The sequence below is a fragment of the Vulpes vulpes genome, chromosome 14 (assembly GCF_048418805.1).
Source record: "Vulpes vulpes isolate BD-2025 chromosome 14, VulVul3, whole genome shotgun sequence".
NCBI lineage: Eukaryota > Metazoa > Chordata > Mammalia > Carnivora > Canidae > Vulpes > Vulpes vulpes.
In genome coordinates this window covers 24,022,208-24,045,862 of record NC_132793.1, presented here as the reverse complement: position 1 = coordinate 24,045,862, position 23,655 = coordinate 24,022,208, and the positions used below count along the sequence as shown (strand labels likewise).

Here is a 23,655-nt window from a genome sequence, read left to right as displayed (position 1 = left end):
AGGATGATTATTTCTATTTTTATTTTATTTTAAAGATGTATTTATTCATGAGAGACACAGAGAGAGAGGTAGAGACACAGGCAGAGGGAAAAGCAGGCTCCCCGCAGAAGCCCAATGTGGGATTCGATCCCGGGATCATGACCTGAGCTGAAGGCAGCCGCCCAACCACTAAGCCACCCAGGCATCCCTTATTTCTATTTTGTAGATAATAAAATGAAGACTCAGAGTGATTAATTTGAGGCTATTCAGTAGCAAGACTGCAAACTGGGATTCTGGACTGTGACTCCAAAGCCTGCCTGTAGAAATGTTCATATTCCATTACTAGTAATATTAACCTTGATCCTTTGATTAAGATGATGTCGGCCCAGTTTTCTCACTGTAAAGTGATTGTCTGATCCTCTTAAAATCCAGACACTCCTGAAAGGAGCGCCAAATCCTTTCCCAATTGAGAAAATTTTTCTTTACAGTGGAAAGAAAAATTGGAGTTAGAATATCTGTGTTGAATCGAGCACCCTCCTCAGGAATGTAGCCTTGAACCAGTCAACATGGAATTTCCTGTCAATACTAGTAAATTTACTGACAGACCTGTTTCTTTACCCTTATAAGGGTTTAAATAATCCGTTCCTTGTTGATAAATTGCTTTCTTTTTCTTATGCCCTCTCTGATTAAGTCTTTGTATAGCTCAGCAGAGCTTCCCTCTCTTAGAAAGGATGCTGCCCGATTCATGACTTGTGTAATAAAGCCAATTAAATCTTCAAATTTATTCCATCGAATTTTGTTTTCTAACAAAGGCTAAAGAACAGAAAATAGGACAACGTAGGACTTTGAGAAGAAAGCTCCACTCTTTTAAAGGTGAGAAAATGAGGGAGCACAGAGATGTAAAGTGGTTTCTCCAGGGTAACCCAGGGGTGGAGCTGAAGTCGGAGTCCTAAACCTGAGTACTCCCAGGCTAGCCCTAACCACTCCGAGAGGCTGCCTGGAATATTCCCAAGGGAGATCGCTCTGGAGATCCCAGAGACGCACTCCAGTCCCCGTCCCCAACTTTACCGCGCCTCTGGCGCATTTTGACACGGCGCCTTACTTTGCCTTCATCAGGGCGCAAAGGGGGTCTCGGCAAAACCTCCCTCCTTGCCTTCATACTCGCTCACCGCCGTCCACCCAGGGCTCCCAGAGCCACCTCAGACCTCGGCTAAGAGTCGAAATCCTCTTCTGACACCGCTAACCAGCATCTTTCCGCCAGGAGTTGGGAATTTTCCATAGCTGAAGCGCTCTTCCGCTTTTCACTTTCGTACAGCGCCAGGCAAATTCCCTACGAGCCCTAGGGAAGCTAAGCCCCGCCCGCCTGCCCGTTCTCATTACTGGCTCCTGATAGGCTACCAGAGCTGTCCGTTTAGACAGGTGCTGTGCGCAGGCGCGGAAAGGTCCCAGGCCTGGACTGAGCGCCGGCGTCGCGGAGCTACGGGATCGGTTGGAGATGGTGAGTGTCTGCCTGGAGCTTTATGCTGGCGGCCGGAAGGTGGCCGAGTACCACCTGCGCCTGGTCTTCCATCCTCCGGGGGCGTCTCAAGAGGGACAGGCCAGGAATCTGGGGGGCTGGGCGGGGCAGGGCCCAAGTTAACTGGAGGGTGGAACTCGGGCAGCCCGGGCCTGCAGACCCGGACTGAGGGACCGAGGGGACCGAGGCGGGGCCACCGTATCCCACTGACCCTAGACCGGAAGCCAGAGCTCGGGCCTCGGCGAGAGTCTGACCAAGATGGGGAAGCTGGCCCATAGGCCCCTGCATCCCAGCGCCCCGAGCCTTGTTGCGTGATAACAATAATGATAATGTTTCTGGAAGCTTAATTTGTATCAGGCACTGCTTTTTGTATCTTGGCCCTCCTCATAGGAGCGCTGTGAGGTAGATACGACCATTATCCCCATTTGATATACTTGGAATCGAAAACCGAGTGGAACTAAATCCTTTGCCTCAGGAAATGGCGGAGGGTGATTTGCACCCTAGAAGCTTTACTGACGCCTTTCTGTCCCTGTGGTTCTTTCGAGCGTCTGGAACTTGGTGCATGAATCAGAAACCGGCGGGGTCCGCCCTTGACCATGCCAAAGCCCTGCTGGCAGGAACTGTTGGCTCTTTATGCCCTTCTCAGTTTGTTTCCTCGTGGTTTTCATCCTTCCGACTTGCAGAAAGCTTGAAGAGACTCCTGAAATGTGAAATCAAAGCTCTTACTTAAAAACGTAACGCCCACAAGAAAAATGGAAAAGGAAAAAGGAACAGTGCCATGACCTAGAGGCAAGCGCATCTAATTAGACAAATTCTAGCCTTTCTGTCTCCGTTTTTGCTTAAAATAGTTTAGCTCCTACTGAATGTACAGTTGTGGACTCTGCTTTTTTTCATTTGTTATTACACTACAAAGAATGTGTTCACATCACTAAAAACATGTAATAATGCTTCAAACATATGTGACTTCATCTTTCACATCACTTTTTAAACTGTAAAAAGAATCAATTTTTAGCAGATAATACCTGCACACAGCCAAAAAAAAAAAAAAAAAATAGTACTAATAATCTGAAAGGATCTAACTGATAAATAAGTCTCCCACCCAGCCCTGATCCCCAGCCTCAGTCTCCAGAGTTGAAAGTTAGTTTCTTACACATCTACATGTAAATACAGGCATGTATATGCTCCCTCTTTTTCTGACATAAATGGTAGCTTACTGCAACCTGTACCGGGGTACTGTGTGTTTATACTCATAAAAGCAAAGCATATTTAGATGTGCATTTTAACTTCTTCAAGCAGTATCAAAGTATATAATGTAGAAAGTGCATGTAGTCCCCAAGTCACTCCTCTCTGGTAACCGACTGTTGGCACTTGGGTATGTTTCCTCCTAGATTTGATTAGTACATAAGCAGATTTACATCTAAGCTGTTTATTACATGAACCTGGAACATATATGTTTTTACATACTAAGTGTATTTTAGGCTATATATAGAGAGATTGATCTCTTGAAGCTTACTCTGTTCACTTAAAATTACCAAACATTTTACCATGGTAGTATATACAAATCTTCACTCTTTTTAAGGGCTATTTAATATTAAATTGTGGCAAAAACAGTTAGGTGATTTGCTGTTTTTCACTCTAGGCAATGCTGCAGTAACTGTTGCCTTTTTTTTTTAAGATTTATTTATTTATTTGAGAGAAAGAGAATATAAGTGGGCGGGAGGGGCAGAGAGAATTCTCAAGCTGACTCCCAACAGCCCAGAGCTGGACCGTGGGTTGGATCCCAGAACCCGGAGATCATGACCTTAGCCGAAATCAAGAGTTGGTTGCTTGACTGAGTGAGCCACCCAGGCACCCCTGCAGTAACTGTTGTCTTTCTGTGTATGTGTGTGCTCATGCTAGCGTTTATGTAGGATATAGGACAGATTCCTAGAAGTCTTACTTCTGTCTAGCATGCATTATTTTTTAATTTGGTAGAAACTGCCAAATTGTCCTTCAGAATAGTGATATAAAAATCATCCATAATTTTATCTGCTTTTACTTCACCACATAACTATTTTCGTTTTTGTGTGTTCTCCTTCCTCTTGGTTCATATGTACCTATTTTTCAAGATGTACATTGTAGTTCCTTTTTGTTGGTCTTAATGTCCAAAGACATTTAACCTTGTTGCTATGTCATCTTTGTGATCAATTACTTTAGTGACTACATAATAATGAAATAGTTATACCATAATTTGAGAAACCGTTCCCCCTGGTGTACATTTGGGTTGCACCCAAATCTCTGGCTTTTAGTTCTTCATTAGTAGAGATAATGTTAGGGGCGCCTGGGTGGCTCAGCAGTTGAGCATCTGCCTTCGGTTCAGGGCATGATCCCCAAGTTCCAGGATTGAGTCCCACACCGGGCTCTGCGGGGAGCCTGCTTCTCCCTCTGCCTATGTCTCTGTCTCTGTGTGGGTGTATCTCATGAATAAATAAATTTTTTAATGTAAAAAAAAAAAGTAGAGATAATGCTGTGATGAGTGCTTCCGTATGTGTACAGTTTATTTTTCTTTTTAAAAAAATGTACTAGATTATCTCATTAGGAGAAATTCTCAGGAAAAGAACTTCTGAGGGCAAGGGACCAACACATAGGGTCTTGCAGTAATATTGTCCTATAGCTTTCCTAAAAGGTTGAATTGCCATTGTATCAGTTTTGCCATAACTGCCAGATTTAAAAAGATACCTCATTATTACTATAATTTTTCATTTTTTAGGAATGAAATGTCTCCTGTTTTTTCAGGAAATGGTGAACATGATTCTATTTGTAATTTCTCTTAAGTGTATTTTCTATTTTACCAACTTAACTTTTAGACTTTATTTTTTTTTAATTTTTTAAAATTATTTATTTATGATAGTCATACAGAGAGAGAGAGAGAGGCAGAGACATAGGCAGAGAGAGAAGCAGGCTCCATGCACCAGGAGCCTGACGTGGGATTCGATCCCGGGTCTCCAGGATCGTGCCCTGGGCCAAAGGCAGGCGCCAAACCGCTGCGCCACCCAGGGATCCCCTAGACTTTATTTTTCTTGATCATTTTGTGTGATGTTTTGGAATTACTCTTTTCTTATACTAGATGCAGATGTTTTTCTATCCTTTTGATTCATTTTTGTTTTATACAAATTAAAATGTTTATGCTTAGGAGTCAGGTGGGTCGCAGTTTCTTTGTGAATCATTTGCTTCTGATGGTTATTCCTTTTATGCTGAACCAGTCAATAATCCCGGAGTTTTACTGCTACTTGTTTTTATGTCTGTCAACAACACACATCTGGGAACTAAAGAACTCAGAAGGCTTGTTTCTTGCCTGATGCAGACACTCATGTTAGTAATACTTATGACCCAAAATGCAGAGGATACTAGCTGGGTTCTCTAGGAGCAGGACAGGAAGTTAGAGGTATGAGCCAACCCTGGGGGATTGCATATCCACTCAGATATTTCTGGTACCAGTTGGCTAGCTCTGCAGGAACAACCAACTTTGATCTAGAGCTGACATGACTTGGATGCCTGCCTAGGACTGTCCTTTCCTATCTGTAAATGTCCCTGTTGCTGCCTGTGACTTTTTGACAATATTAGTTTTTCTTCTTAGCTCTTTTAGGGCTGAACTTGAGGTTTGTTTTAAGCAGTTAGTCCTGAACCCAACAGGTAGCTGTTGCCTTGCTGTCTCTGGAGATCCCTCTAGACCTCATCATCCCAATTCAGCCAGGCCTAGCCCCATCCTACTGGTAGAGGTCAGATTGGAAAAGACTATTCTCTTGTCTTACAGAAAAATATTTTTTAAACCATGTATTTGTTAGACAAAAGTCTTATATTTTCTAACATAGAAAAGTTTTTGAAAATCAATAGATATGTAGAAAAAGCAAAAGACTCAATAATGAGAGAGATAAACATGTTCACTGATAATTCTTAAAAATTACAGAAAAGTTGACTTTCTGTTATATGATTTTTGCCGATCAAATTAGCAAAGAATCAAAAAACATTGGCAATACTAGCCCTCTCTCTTCCTTGAACATGCCAAACTTGTTCCCACTTCACTGCCTTTGCTTTCAGTGCTTTGCCTGGAGTGCTTTTCTTTCTTATCTTAGTTTTCTTTTCTTTTTTTTTTTTTTTTATATATATTTTAGTTTTCTTAAAGATTGCATCCTCAGGTGTTCCAGACCACACTAGCCAAAGTATATTCCCCCTGCCCCCCCAACCCTGTCCCTGTATCCTACAGGAATTTTGGTTTCTTGTCTTTTGAATGTCTCTTCACCAGAATGTAAGTTCCCTGCAGGCAGGGACCTCATCATTTGTGGTCATTGGTATATTCAGCTTTTTTCTTGACCTGCTGTGTGTCTTTGGGCTTCCAAATCTTCTTTCTGGATCTCCGTTTCCTCATTGTAAAATGGAGATCCTACTAACTATGGAAGGTTCAGATGAGAGAGGTGTCTGAAAACATTCATCCCAACATCTGACCTTTAGCAGGTACGGAACAGGTTAATATATAGTTAATTGTATGTCCTCAGTTTTCTTGGTGTGTGTTTACTTTTTTTTTTTTTTTAAGATTTTATTTATTAATTTGAGAGTGAGAGAGAAAGCATGAGCACAGGGGAGGGGCAGAGGGATAGGGAGAAACAGGCTCCCCCTGAGCAGGGAGTCCCATGCAGAACTCAATCCCAGAACTCTAGAATCATGACCTGAGCCAAAGGCAGAGGCTTAACCCACTGAGCCACCTAGGCACCTGGTGTGTGTTTACTTTTTAAGCAGCCAAATCTTGGTGGTGGATTCTCATTAAACTTAGGATCACCTAGACCCTACCCTAGCTCTTGTTTACCCTGGGTACTATAAGGCCATGTCCCCCCTCCTATACTTGAAAAGATTGGTTTTTGTGAAACATTGTTGTAGAAATGCTTCTTATTTGTTCCTTAAGTGTTTGTTGAGTCTATACTGTGCCAAGTAGTGGGACAATAAGAGGTCCCTATTCCTGGGGTGCTTTGGGTCTAGAGGAATAAAGAGTTACGTCCCATTGTGGTAAGTGCTCTGAAGGCAGAAATGCCAGGGGTACCCAGAAGAGGGGAGAAGGTCTCCCACAGAAGGCCCATGAGCTGAATCCAAAGAGTTGAGAGTTAGTTACATCATGTAGTAAGTGAAGGCAAGAAGATTGTTTCCTTCAGGGGAAGCAGCGTGTCAGGGCCCAGGCTCAGGCAGGCTATGTTTGCACCCCTTGCAGTCTTTTCACACAGCAATCAGAGCTATTGTTTTAAAACATCAGACCTTGTCACTCCTCACCTCAAAACCTGCTAGTGGGTCCCTATATGATCCCCATTAAAAATCAAAGTCATTGCTGTGGTCTAGCAAACCCGCTAAATCTAATCTGACCCTGGCTTTCTGGCTCACTGCACTTCAACCACACTGGCTCCTTTGAGCCCTGAAACATGCTACTTCAGGGAGCTTATACTTGTCTCTTCATACTGTCTGGAACACTTTTCTTAGCTATTAATGAGTTAACCACATTAGCTCCCTCATTTTCTTCAGATTTCTACTTACCTATCACCTTAGTGAGAACTTCTCTGACCACCTTATTTATTTAAAATTGCCATCAGCCCCTGCATTCCAGATCCCCCTTCCCTACTATATCTGACATTTATATTTTACTTGTGTTGTTATTGTTTTTAATGTCTTCCCCTCCCCCTATGTCAGCTTCATGAAGGTAGAGGTTTTTGTTAGATTTTCTTTGCTATAGCATCCCCAGGCCTAAAACAATGTCTAGCGCATAGAAGGTACCCTGCAGTGGTGTTGAAATAATAGCAGTTGTGAAGTATTCATCTTTTTTATTTCAGCCCCACTTTCCAACCTCCAGGGAATATTTCAGACTCTATTCTGACTCCTTTGATTTTTAGCTTTCTTCCTTTCCCTAGGTTGATTGCACATTGAGCTGTCAGTGTTGATCATTTTCAGAACCCTGTGGTCCCCATATTAGAGATCTCTTTCTTACATACATAGAGAAGGGTTAAAAAAATGTTTTGGGATTGTTGTTTTGTTTTAAGATTATTTATTTTAGAGAGAGGGCACAAGTGGGAGGAGAGGGAGAGGATCTCAAGCAGACTCTGCACTGAGTGCAGAGCCTGATGCGGGACTCAATCCCATGACCTTGAGACCTGACCCAAAACCAAGAGTCAGACACTTAACCAACTGACACCATCAAAAATGTTTTTAGGGGCACCCGGATGGCTCAGTCAGTTAGGCATCTGCCTTTGGCTTGGGTCCTGGGATTGAGCCCCACAGTGAGCTCCCTGCTCAGCGGGGAGCCTGCTTCTCCCTATACCCCTCCCCCTGCTAGCTCTCTCTTTCACTTGCTCTCTCTCAAATAAATAAATAAAATCTTTAAAAAATTTTTAAATGGAAACAATATAATAGAAAAGATATTGCTTTGGGGGAAAAAAGAAAATAAAACCTTATCTATAATTCCCTGCTCTTGATCTGGCTTTTATTTTTTTTCAGAGTCCTGCCTTGCCTGTTTTCATGTGATTACCGTCATCAAGCATTTTATTTTTGCATTTAGCTGATTTCACTTAATGTTATGTCATAAACCTTTTGTGGTGATATAAATATTCTGATCACCATGCTCATCACCATTGTATGAATGGACATTCTATAATTTATTTATTTTTTCCTAATAGGCATTTTTAGCTCTTTCAGGTTTTTGTTACTGCAAATGTCACAGTGGCTAACATCTTGCTGTATTCTTTTAAGTTATTGCCTTGTGATGAGTTTCAGGAAAGTTACCGGGTCAGATTGAATACTGTGTAATATTGACCACTATTTCACTTTACCCCTCCTCTCCAGAATAGCACTAAATAGGAGCTCAGTGAAAGTCTTGAGTAAATTATGACCTCATACATGCATGACCCACTATATTGTGTTCATGTCCACAGAGCTAGCCCGGTCCTTTTACTCAGGCTCCAGATTTATGAGGCATCAGGCTATTTGCCGTTTTGTAGAAGGAACTTGTTTGCTCTTCTCTGTAGCATTTGAGTATTCTTATATCATTGGGAAGTGGGTGGTAGTGACTGGATTGTCAGCTTTGTGCCTACTAGAAAAACAATAATTCATTGTGCTCTTTCCAACACTGTTTAGAAGCTCCTCCCCTCCAGGCCAACTCATTAGCGCTTGGGGGTAGGGAACCACTTTTTTTAGGCAAATGGTGTCTGTTTTCAACATAATCTGACTCAGCCTTTGAGTAGCTTCTCCTAGTTGGATTCTGGACTGGTTTGGAAGGGGCCTTCTAAGAACTAGCACACTTTAAGGCCAGTTTCTATCCACAGAGTTAGGCCTAGTTCAGCAGCTATTTATTGAATTCCTATTCTGCAGAGCATTGTAGAAACTCTAAGTAAACCAGTACCTAACGCATTCCTAAAGAAGTACAGTGAAGAGTTTGGGGACTCAGAAGTGGGCAGAGTTCTTCAGAGTTGCAAATCAGTAAGAGCTTTATGGAAGAGATAATGTCTTTGATGACCTAAAATAATTTGTTGGATTTCCTTGTTAGGGTAAAAAAAATGTGGAGGTAGGGAGGTATGAGCAAGGAGATGGAGAATTGAAGGAAGGGTAAAAGAGATGGGAATGATAATAATATAGAAGGCCTGGCATGATAGATTGAGGACCCAAATGCCATATGCTAGTATCTGGAGAATCTGGATTAATGAGCCCCTTCCCCAGGCACATTTCCTGTGGCTTATGCCATATGTTACACTGACTTGGATGCTAACTTACTGAGTCACTGAGTTTATTATCCTCATGGAGTCAGTTTTCTTCCTTTGGAGTATTTTCAGTTGTGCTGTTTGGGTCACAAATGACAACTTAGTCTCCTTCCTATTAGACATCACTTTGTTTTTTTCCATATCATCAGTGTCCGGTCTCCCAAGTGTACCAAATATGTGAGTTGAGTCATGGATGTATATATACTCATAAGAATGGTATTTATATTCTGCTCCCAAATAGCTAAGCAGGGAAAGGTAATCGTGCCTAGTGCGCAAAGGGCCAGGAGTAGCCCCACCCCACGCTGGGGTTTGTGAGCAAATGGTTTAAGTGCTGGGGATGGCCCAGGGACCACTCCAAACAGGCCTGGGGAGCCTTAAGGAGGTGCCAGGTGCCTGGGTGTTGTTTGGTTTTGAAAGACAGATGTGTGATTAATCTGTCAGGAGTATGAGGGAGTTAGTCCAGTCCTCCTGGCCCCTCCTAACCTGGATCTTGTTCTCTCTGGCAGGCAGAGGTGGAGGAGACACTGAAGCGACTTCAGAGCCAGAAGGGAGTACAGGGCATCATCGTGGTGAACACAGAAGGTACACCCTCCCTTTGACCATGACCTATACACAGGCAGGCCCTGAGAAAACAGCCCAAACATACCATGACACTTATTGTTTACTAAGCCTCTTCATGTACAGGATGTAATTTTTACCCTTTTTAAAACACTTCCAGTGTCCTAGCACTATTATTATTGGAATTACAAAGTTTAAAAAGGAAAAATTCATTCAGTCCCACTGCCTGACATCATACTTTTTTACTATGCTGTGCTTTTTTTTAGCGCTTGCCCAGGTACATCTTCTTTTGGTCATAATTACTATAATTGTTATTCTTTTGCATATGTTTACTCATGAGGTTGTTTTGGGCTTTTTTAAAGATTTTATTGGTTTATTCATGAGAGAGAGAGACAGAGACATAGACAGAAGGAGAAGCAGGCTCCCTGTGGGGAGCCTGATGCGGGACTTGATCCCCGGATCCCAGGATCACACCCTGAGCTGAAGGCAGACACTCAACTACTGAGCCACCCAAGCATCCCCATAAGCAAATTTTTTAACTGCCAGTACAATGTTTATCAGCCATCCACCATTTATATGGTTTCTACCTTTTTTTTTTTTTTTTTTTTTTTTTTTTAAGTAAACTCTACCCATGGTGTGGAGCTCTTAACTCATGACTCTGAGATCAGGAGTTGCACGATCTACCCACTAAGCCAGCCAGGTGCCCCTGTTTCTACTTTTTTTGCTAGATAATACTCCGGTCAACTTCTTTATGTCTGTAGCTTTTCCCTCCTTTTAGGGGATGGTGGGGTTAGGGTAGAGGGAAAGAGAATCCCAAGCAGGCTCCACAATCAGTATGGAGCCCGACTCAGGGCTTGATCTCACAACCATGAGATCATGACCACAGCTAAAATCAAGAGTTGGACACTTAATCAACTGAGCCACCCAGGTGCCTCTGCTTACTCTTCAATAGCATTATTTCAACAGCTAGAAGAGTACAGATACTAATTTTCCCAAACTACGATAGACATGGTGAAGAAAAGGACTAACATTTATCACGTACCTGTTCTGTGTCAGACCACAGGCCATCCTTTACAAACATTGTTTCATTTATTCCCATTCCATGAAGCAGCCTTGTTGTCTCCATTTTGCAGTAGGAAAAAACAGAGCCTAGAATTTTAATTGATTGCCTGGCATTACAGCCAAAATTTCATCCCAAGTCTGTCTGAATGCACTTGTGCTCTCCCTCCACACTATACTGTGAAGGAACAGAGTAGCTGCTTGGTCTGTGGCCCCGGCCATGCGCAGAGTCACCCAGCTGGGCTCCCTCATTTTCTAGTGCAGTGCATTTAGTCAGCTCTGATTTGCTCAAGACTCTCCAAGAGCTCTGTATGTGTTGTTGTTCTAGACCTTGTCTCTAGAATGGCAGAATTCTCAATAATGCCTGCTTAAATAGAGCAAAATGAAAGTCACTGGGGGGTGAAAAAGTAGAAGTGGCACCCTTAGTTAAAATGTGGTTTTCCGGGCAGCCCAAGTGGCTCAGCAGTTTAGCGCTGCCTTCTGCCCAGGACCTGATCCTGGAGACCCAGGATCGAGTCCCACATTGAGCTCCTCTCTCTCTCTCTATCTCTCGTGAATAAATAAATAAAAATCTTTTTAAAAAAAATGTGGTTTTCCAAGTTGTCTACAGAAACATATGCTGGCTAGTCGAGAACTAGACAGTGAATGCTCCCCAGCTTTGTCAAACTCTCATTACACTATGTGGTCAAAACAGACAGGAGGTTGGGGGCCCTCAGGACACTGGAGGCAGGAACAGGTCCCAGCTCAGGTTGCTATGGCTCAGCTGACCTCAGCTGCCATGAGTGGAATGGTTGATCCAGGTAGTCTCTGTTGGGTGCTTCTTACTCTAAGATCTGAAAGACTATTTGTCTATCACCCAGAAAGACTGTTTTCTAGGACTGGACATTTTGACCCCCAACTGGGGAGGGAATAGGCCTCCATTAGCATTTGCAAACCACAGCCTTCATTTTTGCCTTGAAACTGCCCCCAAACTTGAGCTTTTTCATTGGGAAAATATAGCACCAATTGCTTACCTTTTGGATACTAGTGAACACTTCTTTTTCATATACTTAATGTGGCAGTATTACCCAGTGGCTAGGAATATAGAATGCAGAACCAGACTGCCTAGGTTTGAATCCTGGCTCTACTTAATTTGTCAGCTGTGTGGTCTTAGGCTAGTCACTTAACCTCTCTGTTCCAGTTTCCTCATCTGCAAAATTTGGATAATTATACTACTTTCCTTTAAGGGAAGGTTTTATTTATTTTTTTAGTTTTTCTTTTTTAAAGATTCTATTTATTTATTTGAGAGAGACAGAGATAGTGACAGCACAAGTTGGGAGGAGAGGGAGAAGTAGGCTCCCTGCTGAGCAGAGAGCCCTACATGGGGCTCAATCCCAGGACCCTGGGATCCTGACCTGACCCAAAGGCAGATGCTTAACTGACTGAGCCAGGTGCCCCTAAGGAAAGCTTTTAGAACAGTACCTAACATATAGTAAACTGCCATATATAAATGCTAAAATTATTGCATGTATTTATTTATTTTTAATTTTTGTCCCATTTACAGAGTTTCCACTTCATTGCCTCATTTACATTTCACACCATGACCCTGGAAGGCCAGGGGTATTGCCCATTTTTCAGATGAGAAACCCAGAGCTGAGAAAAATGAGGTAACCTCCCAAGGTCACTGACCCAGCTATGGATGGGTCAGAACTCACTGTTTTATAGGGACTTTAAGCTCTCTGGAAGCTTCCGTGAAGGATGATAAATTAGGGATTCCTATTATCCCCTCCAGGGCTTTCCTACCTCCCTGATTCAACTCAGTTGCCTTTTCCTGCAGGATGCATTTCCTGACCACTTCAGCTACCCACACGGGGCAACATAAAAGACTCCCAATGCGTAAACTTTGTGAAGGCAGAGATTTGTCTCTGGTGTTCACTACTATATCCCCAGCACCTAGAACAGTGCTGACACATAGTAGGTGCTTAATAAATACAGTAGTCCCCCTTTATCCATGGGGGAATACATTCCAAAACTCCAGTGAATGCCTAAAACAAGGACAGTACCCAACCCTATGTATACTATGGTTTTTCCTATATGTACTTATGATAAAGTTAAATTTATAAATAAGGCACAACAAGAGATTAACAATAACTAATAATAAAACAATTATGACAGTGTACTATAGTAAAAGTTAGGGCAGCCCTGGTGGCCCAGCGGTTTAGCGCTGCCTTCGGCCCAGGGTCTGATCCTAGAGACCCGGGATCGAGTCCCACGTTGGGCTCCCTGCATGGAGCCTGCTTCTCCCTCTGCCTGTGTCTCTGCCTCTCTCTCTCTCTCTCTCTCTCTCTCTCTGTCATGAATAAATAAATAAATCTTAAAAAATAATAATAATAGGGGATCCCTGGGTGGCTCAGCGGTTTAGTGCCTGCCTTCGGCTCAGGGCGTGATCCTGGAGTCCTGGGATTGAGTCCCACATCGGGCTCCCTGCATGGAGCCTGCTTCTCCCTCTGCCTGTGTCTCTCATGAATACATAAATAAAATCTTAAGATTAAAAATAATAAGAATAATAAAAGTTATGTGAATGCGGTCTCTCTCAAAATACCTTATTATATGGTGTTCACCCTTCTTCATGTAATGACGTGAGATGATAAAATTGCCTACGTGATGAAGTGAAGTCAGGTGAATGGCACAGGCATTGTGAGACAGTGTTAGTCTACTATTGACCTGACCAGAAGGATCATCTGCTTCCAGACCTGAGCTGATGTGGTGACTGAAACCACGGAAAGTGAAACCACAGATAAGGCGAGGACTACTTTGTTAAATATTGTTAATGTTTCTTATTGTTGATTGACAAAACTGGGTTTGCTGGGAGGACCTCGCTATACAGCCTTGGTCTTGACAAATCTGAGCCCCAAGTTAGAAATTTTGCTCCTTCGTGACCAGCTACTTTTGCAGGCCACACGGTCCCATTTGTGAAGGCAGAAGTTTGGAGTAGGTGATCATTTGGCTATCTTTATGGTGTCCCTGGCTCTGACATCTGTGAATCTGGACTTGATCTCTTGTCTTTATTTGAAATTCTCCCCAGTTTTAGTCCCTGTCCCAGCTCTTCACCACCTCTGTGGGGGTTTTTTTGTTTATAAAGTAAGGTAACAACTGGTTAGTTTCATGTTTCCTTTATACACCTCTCACTTAGTAGAAATGTGATGAAACTCATGACAGTATTTGACCTGCTTAGGGAGGCCTTGAGAGCACTCATTTACCATCTGCAATAAATGCTTAGTGGAGTCTCTTTAAGGACAATGGTTAGTAGGGGATCCCTGGGTGGCTCAGCGGTTTAGTGCCTGCCTTTGGCCCAGGGCACAATCCTGGAGTCCCGGGATCGAGTCCTGCGTCGGGCTCCCTGCATGGAGCCTGCTTGTGTGTCTGCCTCTCTCTCTCTCTCTGTGTCTAAAATAAATAAATACATACATACATACATACATACATACCAAACGTGAGCAAATCAGACCTGGTCCTGGCCCTGGGAGTTTATAGTTCTAATGATCACTTCCATAATGGTGTGATATCAAACTCCAGAGGAAACTTCTCTGAAGGAAAATTGTGTGGAACAGTAGTATGGGGGCATTGACCACATCTAGGGGTGGGTAGATCCTCCAGAAAATGGACATATGAAGGATCAGTGGGAATCATGAGAAGATGGGGAAGGAAGGCAAGTTCCAGGCAGAGGGACCTGAGAGAAGGTGGCCTTGTGGTTTATAAGAAAAGCCTAAGAGTTCTGATCATCCAGACTTCACAAGGCCTTGAGACTGGCCCCTCAAGTTATCTGGGGGATGGGATTTATTTTGTAATGACATTGATAACAAGCCAACATTACATTTGTACTCTCCTTACTAAACATTCTTAAATGATTTAGCCATATTTAATCCTCATAGCACAAGCATTATTTTACAGATGAAGAAACTGACTTAGAGAAATTAAATCACTTGTCTAAGACCACATACAGCCATGAAGGGGCAGAGCCAGGGTCTAAGTCCAGATCATCAGATTTCAGAGTTCCTATTCAGTCATTACCCCAGCTGCTCATACTGCCATCCTTAGGAATGTTCTGCTATGGAGTGAGGCTTCCTGGGATCCTGGTGGGCACATTGTCCTAGTGACCTAGTCATCACTACAATCTGTCCTTATGACTTGACTTGGCTCAAAACAGCCTCTCTGACTCAGCTTCTTCTCTTGCCATTGTGTCTTTTTCTGCACACTCTCATGTTTCTATGCCCTAAGAAGACAAGGTTGGGCCAGTTTCTTGACACCTGTGAGTAGGCCTTAGGGTAAATTGCCTTTGGCCAGTCGTTAAGCTGGTCACTTGTGAGCCAGACCAGCAGGGGCATGGGCCCCTAAATCTAGCCACTTATATGTGAGGAGCCACTTGTGCCACATTTGTCACAAGTGCCTACCAGCTTCCTCAGTGGAACCTTCTGCTGATATGTCATGGTGATTCATAGACACCTGATGAATCAGTTGTGTCCTGAGGTGGCTCAAGCTTAGCCCTATTTTTCACCTCCATGATGATAGCCATTGATGGCTATAGTAAGGGAGGTCTATTTAATACATCATTGCAAGGAAACAGTCCTCAAAACAGAAAAGGCTTGGCACACAGTGGTGTTCACTGCATAGTAATTAAGTAAAAAATCCAGCATAGGTACCAACAATAGAGGAATGATTAACTCTATGGATTGACCACTTCTGGGCTCTTCGAAAGCAATAGTGGTACTGTTTACGATTTTATATGCAGACAGAGAAACGGGCTTTAATTTGAGGGGCACAATCATGTATATAGACAGTATGTTTAGAGCTGGGCCCTAAGCCTCCCTTGGTGAAAACTGTAACCATATACTAGTAATGGTAATGTCTTGTCAGAGACTGACTTTTTTTTCTTCTTCCTACTTTTCAGTATTTACAAATTTACAAGAGTTGTCCTCTTTGTTCAGGTTCTAAGTATCCTAAATGATAGTCTCTCCTTTATTGCTAGCAGCCACTCATAGCAGCAGTATGCCACTATGGAAGGAGCCAGCAGTAGAGCCAACAGGCCTGCATTTGAATCCTGGCCCCATGCTTATCTGCTGTGTGATGGCTCAAAGCTTCTGTGCCTCATTGGCGAGTGAAGATGGTGGCACCACTCCAGAGTAATTCTAGGGACTGGTGCTACCATACTTAAAGTGCTCAGTACTGTGTGTATCAAGCCCTCAGTAAATAGTGGCATTGATTGTTAACTGCTAGTCCTGTACTCTTGAATTAAGGGTGTGGGGTGGAAAGCTGGGCAGAAAGGAGTTCCAACTTCCTACTCAGTCTCTGCTCTCCCCTCAGGCATTCCCATCAAGAGCACCATGGACAATCCCACTACCACACAGTATGCCAACCTCATGCACAACTTCATCTTGAAGGCCCGGAGCACCGTGCGTGAAATTGACCCCCAGAATGACCTCACCTTCCTTCGAATTCGCTCCAAGAAAAATGAAATTATGGTTGCACCAGGTAAGAGGTGTTCCACATTCCCACCTGGGAGCTGAGTGGCACAGCATATTCTGGGTAGCTTATTGGGGAGGCTTGACACATCGATGTCCCCACAGGTGCCATTAAAAATCCTAAGGCATTGAAAGCACACAGTTGACTGCCTCACTGCCTGGCCAATCTCTGGCTGGCATCCCCAACAAACACTTTTTCAGTGTGACTCTAGGCCAGACCGTGTACTAAAGTCCAGGCCACAGAGGGGAATCATGGTCTCATGGAACATAGAGGAAGATGTGAGTAGATCTTACCAGAAGAGGGGACATTTGAGCTGAATCTAAAAGGCACAAGAAAGAGTTTAAGCAAGTTGGAGGGGTGGGAAAGCTATGTTTGAAGGAAAAAGCATTCAGTGATTTGAAACCAAAGCACAAGACAAAAATACAGTGTGGTCATTTTATCTTGGAAAAAATGTTACACTGCCCACTTCTAAAGTAAAGTCCTATCTTTCTAGGCCCAGTATGGCTATCCTTTCCTTCAGCTTTGGAACAGATTGCTGCTTTTGTTTCTCATGCAGTGCTTGGCCTGCATGTGAGAGCTGTGTAATACAAACTATACCTGTCTTTAGGATCATTTGAAGGATGATGAAATGCTCCTGGGTGGAGCCCATAACTACTGGGGCCATAGGAGGGAACATCAGGGCCACTTGTCCTGGCCTGCATCACCTTACTCACATTTACAGACTGGAGTGGTGGACAGATTGTCAGGACTATTTTTATATTATTACTTCTCTCCCTCCCTCTCTCTTTTTTTTGGCTGTGCCACATAGTTAAATGTGCCTGTGATGATGGAGGTAGGCTGCAGTGCAGCTTGTCTAGGCCATCAGAATATGTGTAGGAAGGAATGAGAGGTGAGACATTTGGTCTAATTTCGAAGAGGCAGCAAATACCAAGCTTAACTATGTGATAGTTTTTAAGGCAAGAGGTAGTATGATTGTGATTGGGGCCTGGGTAATAAGGAGGTTGGGGATGCTAAATGTCCCTGGACTTGGGAACACAGATGATGAGGAAGCTGACTACAGAATTCTAGGGTAATTTGATGAGTCAACCACCCCAGTAGCAGAACAGTATTGGTTCTTTTTTTAGGCCTCCTCCAGCCTATTCTGGCTGTTTGGAAGGATACAAAGGAGAGAACCATTGACCTAGTCACAGGGATACTTCCTAGAGGGGTGGGGACACAGCAGGTTGATCACAGAGAAAAACAAGATAAGCTCAGAAGCATTTATTCCAAAAACATGCAGTACGCTATTTATCAGTTTAATCACTTTTTGATGCATTACTTACCAACCCATTATAATGCCTCTGGTTCTGTGAGGAAAATCAGATTGCAGCAGACAAAATCTGTTTTCACAGCTTTACCTCTTTTGAGTGTGACCTTAGGTCACAGAATACCTCTGAACCACTATTTCCACATCTGTAAATTGTCAGGTATGGTACTATACTGCTCTGATCTCCTGAGACACCCCATCTGATTGAGTGAGTTGGCTCTGGGTGGGGTAGAAAGATTTGGAAATATTTGAACTCACATCCCTCCTAAGACTTCATGCTGAATAGCTGCACAAACCTCCACTTCCCTAAAAGTTAGGCCAGGAATGGCCTCTCTAAAAAAAAAAAAAAAAAAAGGAATGGCCTCTCTGTTGACCCTGCATATCAGAGCAGACTTTGTGCCCAGAGGAGGGCACACATTGTGAAGCAAGGACAAATGATGTGGTTTTCAAATTAGATTCTCCAAAGACAGTTTCTCTTGACTTAAAGCTTCCAAGAATGTCTCCTCTGGAATGGCAGAGTCATCTGGAAGTTCCTAACCGTCCATTCTCAGCTCAACAGCAAAGGCATCTCCAGCCTGCCCTTGAGGACCCACAGGCATTCACAGTTAATGGGTGTGGTTGGTACTTGAGTCTAGGATTGGCAACTCCCAAGTTAGAGGTTCTCCTTAGGGTTCATAGGCCCAGAAGGGCCTCAGCTCTGTTGGTGAAAGTGAGGATGGAGTGGCTGGACTCTTCCTGAGTGACACACAAGGCCTGGAGGGAAGGCATGCACACTCTGTCACTTTAACTCACTCACTCACTCTGTCTCACACCTGCACTCTCACAGCGCCACACACATACATTCTGTTATACTGAGAGCTGTGTGACTTTTTGAGGTTGCCTTAAACACAGCGAGTGTTTCTTCTGAATACCCTTACTACTTCTCTGGCCACCCTGCTACCTTTCAGAGCTTCAAGAGACTTCAACTTTTCTTCCTGGGCCCTCACACATGCCATCCTGTTGCTGGCAATGCTCCATCTTGCCTTTTCATTTAGCCAGCCAGCCTGCTCATCTGCATTTTTAAGTCTGTCCCCCCACTTAAATAGTTCCAAGAGAACAGATATTTGTAGGAACATAGTAAGCATTTAACAGATATTCAATGAGTAAATACATGAATGATTCCCTAAATCTCCCTCCATTGCTGACACCCCACTGTGGGAGTAAGAAGTGGGGTGAGCAGTGGGGATGGGAGTCAGGAATGTCTGTGGAACAAGGTATTTAGGATGAAAATCAATGATTTGACACCTTGATGCACCCACTTTGATACGGGGGAAAAGAAATATATATGTATGTATATATGTAGGATTTTGATGCCAGAACTCTTGTGGGCAGGAGCTACTTATCAGAGCTTCTGAAGCATTAGGACGAGATTACCTTAGGACTTTCACAGAGCTTAAGCCCCACAGGGACAGCCCCCAGCATAGAATAGGCCTAGTTGCTGCATGTTTGAGGTTGGTCCTTCTAGAACCATAATTAGCACTCCACACCATGGGAACAACCTCAAAAAGCCCTGACCAGGAAGGAAGTCCACTGTCTCTTTATTCCCATCTGATCTTTCTAGTTGATCAAACTGAGAAGCTGCTTCTTGGACCACAAATAGAAACAAGTAGTTTCAGACAGTTTGGCCCTCCATATGTGAACCAAATTTCACCCTCTCCTGGCCCAGAATAGCCCATGTGAAAAGACATTTTTTTTTAATTTTTATTTATTTATGATAGTCACAGAGAGAGAGAGAGAGAGAGAGGCAGAGACATAGGCAGAGGGAGAAGCAGGCTCCATGCACCGGGAGCCCGACGTGGGATTTGATCCCAGGTCTCCAGGATCGCGCCCTGGGCCAAAGGCAGGCGCTAAACCGCTGCGCCACCCAGGGATCCCGTGAAAAGACATTTTAAGACAGACTTGCTTTTCAGTTATTAACCTCACTAATATAAAGCCCGGGTAGTACAGCATAAGCAAGCTTTAACACTGTGCTTCCTACAAAGTACTTGGAATGATATTATTGAATTTAGAGCTTGGTATTTGGAAGAAAAGACACTAGTATTGCTATTTGTGTCTGTTTCTTTTGGTGGCTTGTCAGTTATCTCTATTTTTATTTGTAAGTGATTTTAACTTAGATTGCTTTAGCCATGGAACTGTTAGTCTTATAAAATCTGTTTCTTCCTATCTGCAACAGCCTGTTGTCATGGGAAGAAGCAAACTTAGGTTTGAATCAGCACACACAAAGCAGATAAGGCCAAGGTCCTGCCATTTCTCCCCTCTTCAGCAGAGGGCAGACCAGAGGCATTCAGAGCATCTGGGTCAAACCCTGGTAGCTAGTGTTTTTGCCTTGATTTGGGCAAGTCATTTAACTCTGAGACTCAAAGTAGAAAACTAGTATCTGTCTCAAAAACAGATTTCCTGAGGTACCATGTGAGAAGTGGTTGTCCCAGGGCTAGGCATATGGAAGCTTTGATAAATGTTTGTGGTTTAAGTGGACAAAGTTGAAATGCCTTGCTTCTCTAATTTCTAAAGTAAAATGAAGAGCAATCTTAATCTCGTGGTTGTCCCAGAACCTGCAGCATCAGCATTACCTGGGAACTTGTTAAAAATGTAAATGATTTTAACTATACTAGAATTAAAATAAAAAACTTAATTAGGGGTGCCTGGGGATGCCTGGGTGGCTCAGTGGTTGAATGTCTGCCTTTGGTTCAGGTTGGGATCCCGGGGTCCTGGGATCAAGTCCCACATTGGGCTTTCTGCATGGAGCCTGCTTCTCCCTCTGCCCGTGTCTGCCTCTCTCTGTGTCTCTCATGAATAAATAAATAAAATCCTTTAAAAAAAAAAAAAGAATCAGACTCAGATATGCACACGTGTTCTGGGGTTTTAAAAAACAATTAAAATGTAATTAATTAATTAATTCTCTGAACCTCAGTTTTCCTACCCAGAAAATAGGGATGATATGCCTACCTTCCTGTTGGCACCATGTGGTACCATGAAGATTAGAAAAGAGGATCCCCTGCAGGGCATTGCTGCGGGTGGGAGGAGCTCGGCTTTCCCAGCAGCCACACTGCAGAAGCCCCCATAGGAAACTCGCAGGTTCATCTTCTGTTTTCCCAACAGTTGGAAGCATTGATGCTTTTTATTGTTTCCCTCTCCTTTTATGGTTCGGTGATTTGATGATTTAGTGATTCATTTTTTCATTTTTCTCTTTTGCAGATAAAGACTATTTCCTGATTGTGATTCAGAATCCAACTGAATAAGCCATTCTCTTGGCTTCCTGCGTCATTCCTTAATGTAATAGCCCCTAAGAGTGATAATATTAATCATGTCAACCAACTAGCAGGTGGAAATCACCTACCTTAGAGCCTACTTAGACTGATCCAGTGCCCAAAGTCATCAAAGTCATCCCTCTGCTGGCCAGTCACCCTTGAATTCTTGGGAGGACCTTCTTTCCTCGCCTCCAGATTTTGGAGCAAGAGCTTTGAACAGCCCACACACCCTGCTTCCTTCCATCTGACCTTCAGTTCACTTTGTCAACCTTGGAAAAGTCTGTTTTTCTTTAACTAAAAATAACTAAAATGCTTACTCTGCTGTGTGTCTTTAAACACTAGGTTGAAAAGGCCTCTCTGCCTCCCTCTCTTCTTGTGTAATCACATGGTCTAAAGGCTGAGCCCCAGTGCTGCCTCCAGCCACCATGGCATATGGTATTTATGGTTCAGGGAGGCCTGCTGCCTATTGCACCTGTGGCCACACTTGCTGAGTTGAGTCCAGTTTATAATTGGTATCCTGGTTTCTGGGCCCTCATCCCTCGCCACCTCTCTTATCATTTTCCACTCCCATCAATGTTTTGAAAGATTTTTTTCTGCTACACTGCTGGGGATTCGAAAGGAGTGATAGTTGTTGAGTACCTAGAATACACTAGGTGTGTTACATACCTTGGCTTATAGCATCCTCACAGTACCCTGCAGGCAGGGTTAAAGCCATATTAAAGATGAGATTGAGGTCTAAAGAATGACTTGCCCAAGGCTTCACAACTGTGACACAGCTTCTGACTCCAAAAGCTCTGTTGTTTTTCTGCACTTTCTTCCCAGAATTCCCCACTGGTCCACTTTACCTGAGTGAGCTCATCCTGGGTGAACGTCTGCCTTCCTTCCCTCAGACTCTGGTAGGGGTGTGTGGGAGCCAGGTCCCAGAATGTGCCTGCTACTAGTGGCTGTAGGCCACTACATCATCCATCCAGTAGCACTTTGGGATTTTGTCCCCCAGAAACCACATGTATTTATGTTTTATTGGGTTTTTCTTTTTGTCTTTTGTTTCTTGTTCCAGAGGAGAGATTTAAAACTACACAGTATAAACCTTGAAATCCCCCTTAGTTGTCCTTCATTCACCAAAAGTAACCTTTGTCTACAGTGAATTCTTCCATCTGGCAAAAATACTTTTCTAAATTTTCCAGCAAAAGTTTCCTTAATGGTATCAGGGAAGTAAAAGATGTACCCTTGAGAGCCTGGGGGTGTAGGTTATCAGGGCAAAATTTTTTAAAAATCTCCCTTTTTAGTGAAAGATAATAGGGATTTTCTACTCCATAATATACCCATATTTGTCTTAATAGCAGTAATCCTTTCAAATAATTTTCCCCAAATCTCCAAAGAAAACGGATTCTCGGGATCCCTGGGTGGCCCAGCGGTTTGGCGCCTGCCTTTGGACGGGTGCGGGATCCTGGAGACCAGGATCCAATCCCGCATCGGGCTCCCTGCATGGAGCCTGCTTCTCCCTCTGCCTCTGTCTCTGCCTCTCTGTCTCTCTCTGTGTGACTATCATGAATAAATATTAAATCTTTAAAAAAAAAAAAAGAAAAAAGAAAACGGATTCTCTGGGAAAATACTGCAGGTTTGCTCTGTCCCAGTAGACTCAGGAAGCACACCTGAGGCAAGGGTAATTATAGGACCAGAGCAAAATGACCCTGGATCAGTAATGATCTCAGATTCAGTTTTAAAAGTGAGATATGGAAAAAATATATAAATAAATAGATAGATAGATAGATAGATAAATAAATAAATAAATAAATAAATAAATAAATAAATAAATAAAAGTGAGATATGGCCACTGGTATCCTCTTTGTTCTCAGAGGCTTCTTGAGGCTGGGATCTAAGTCTGAGCTTCCTATGTCCTTCTGGCTTGAATTCTCCAAGAAGGATAGTCTGGTCAATTACCTGATGGCAAAGTGAGGTTTTAAAAGAAGGGAGGGGTTCTGTCTGGGAAACAAAGTGGTCTGGTTACAGAGCAAGGGCTTGGAGACCTCAGCCTCCTTTCTTTTTTTTAATCCTCCTCCTACACCCTTCTGTTTGCCTTAAAACTCCTAAACTGTTCCTTCAAGGTCCTAAGGAAGGTTTAGGCTCAGTCTGGCTTTGGGGAAAACAAGATGACTGCTGAACAGATACTCTATGTGAGTCCCCGGGCAATGGGATTTCTTCACATATGGGAAGCCCACTTTAGATGCATTCCAGTTTGCGATACAATGCGTGAAACTCCCTGGACTCATCTTCAGATGTAAGAACTTAGGTTTTTAAAAGTGTAATGAGGGATCCCTGGGTGGCTCAGCGGTTTGGTGCCTGCCTTTGGCCCAGGGCGCGATCCTGGAGTCCCGGGATCGAGTCCCGCATCGGGCTCCTGGCATGGAGCCTGCTTCTCCCTCCTGTGTCTCTGCCTCTCTCTCTTTCTCTCTCTCTCTCTCTATCATAAATAAATTAAATAAATAAATAAATAAATAAATAAATAAAAGTGTAATGATAGTAGAACACATGCAAATACACTAGGGTTTCTGTACTTTACAAGTTTGTGGGAATATAATACCTACTAAGGTTAGAAGCTGACAACTACCCTGGGCATAGAGAAGGGCATGGCTTCTGGGTTTCAGAAATCCATTTGCCAATATAATATGAGGCTGCCAGCATTGTGAA

At 43.2% G+C, this 23,655-nt stretch overlaps 1 protein-coding gene across 1 annotated transcript; it reads left to right on the top strand.

Annotated features, from left to right (window-relative positions):
• Positions 1-1,390: 1,390 nt before the first annotated feature.
• Positions 1,391-21,283, top strand: DYNLRB1 (dynein light chain roadblock-type 1). Its single transcript, XM_026009860.2, has 4 exons — positions 1,391-1,477; positions 9,765-9,840; positions 16,216-16,383; positions 20,915-21,283. The coding sequence occupies exons 1-4, from the start codon at positions 1,475-1,477 to the stop codon at positions 20,956-20,958; spliced, it is 291 nt and encodes a 96-aa protein (XP_025865645.1). The 5' UTR covers positions 1,391-1,474; the 3' UTR covers positions 20,959-21,283.
• The last annotated feature ends 2,372 nt before the right edge of the window (positions 21,284-23,655 follow it).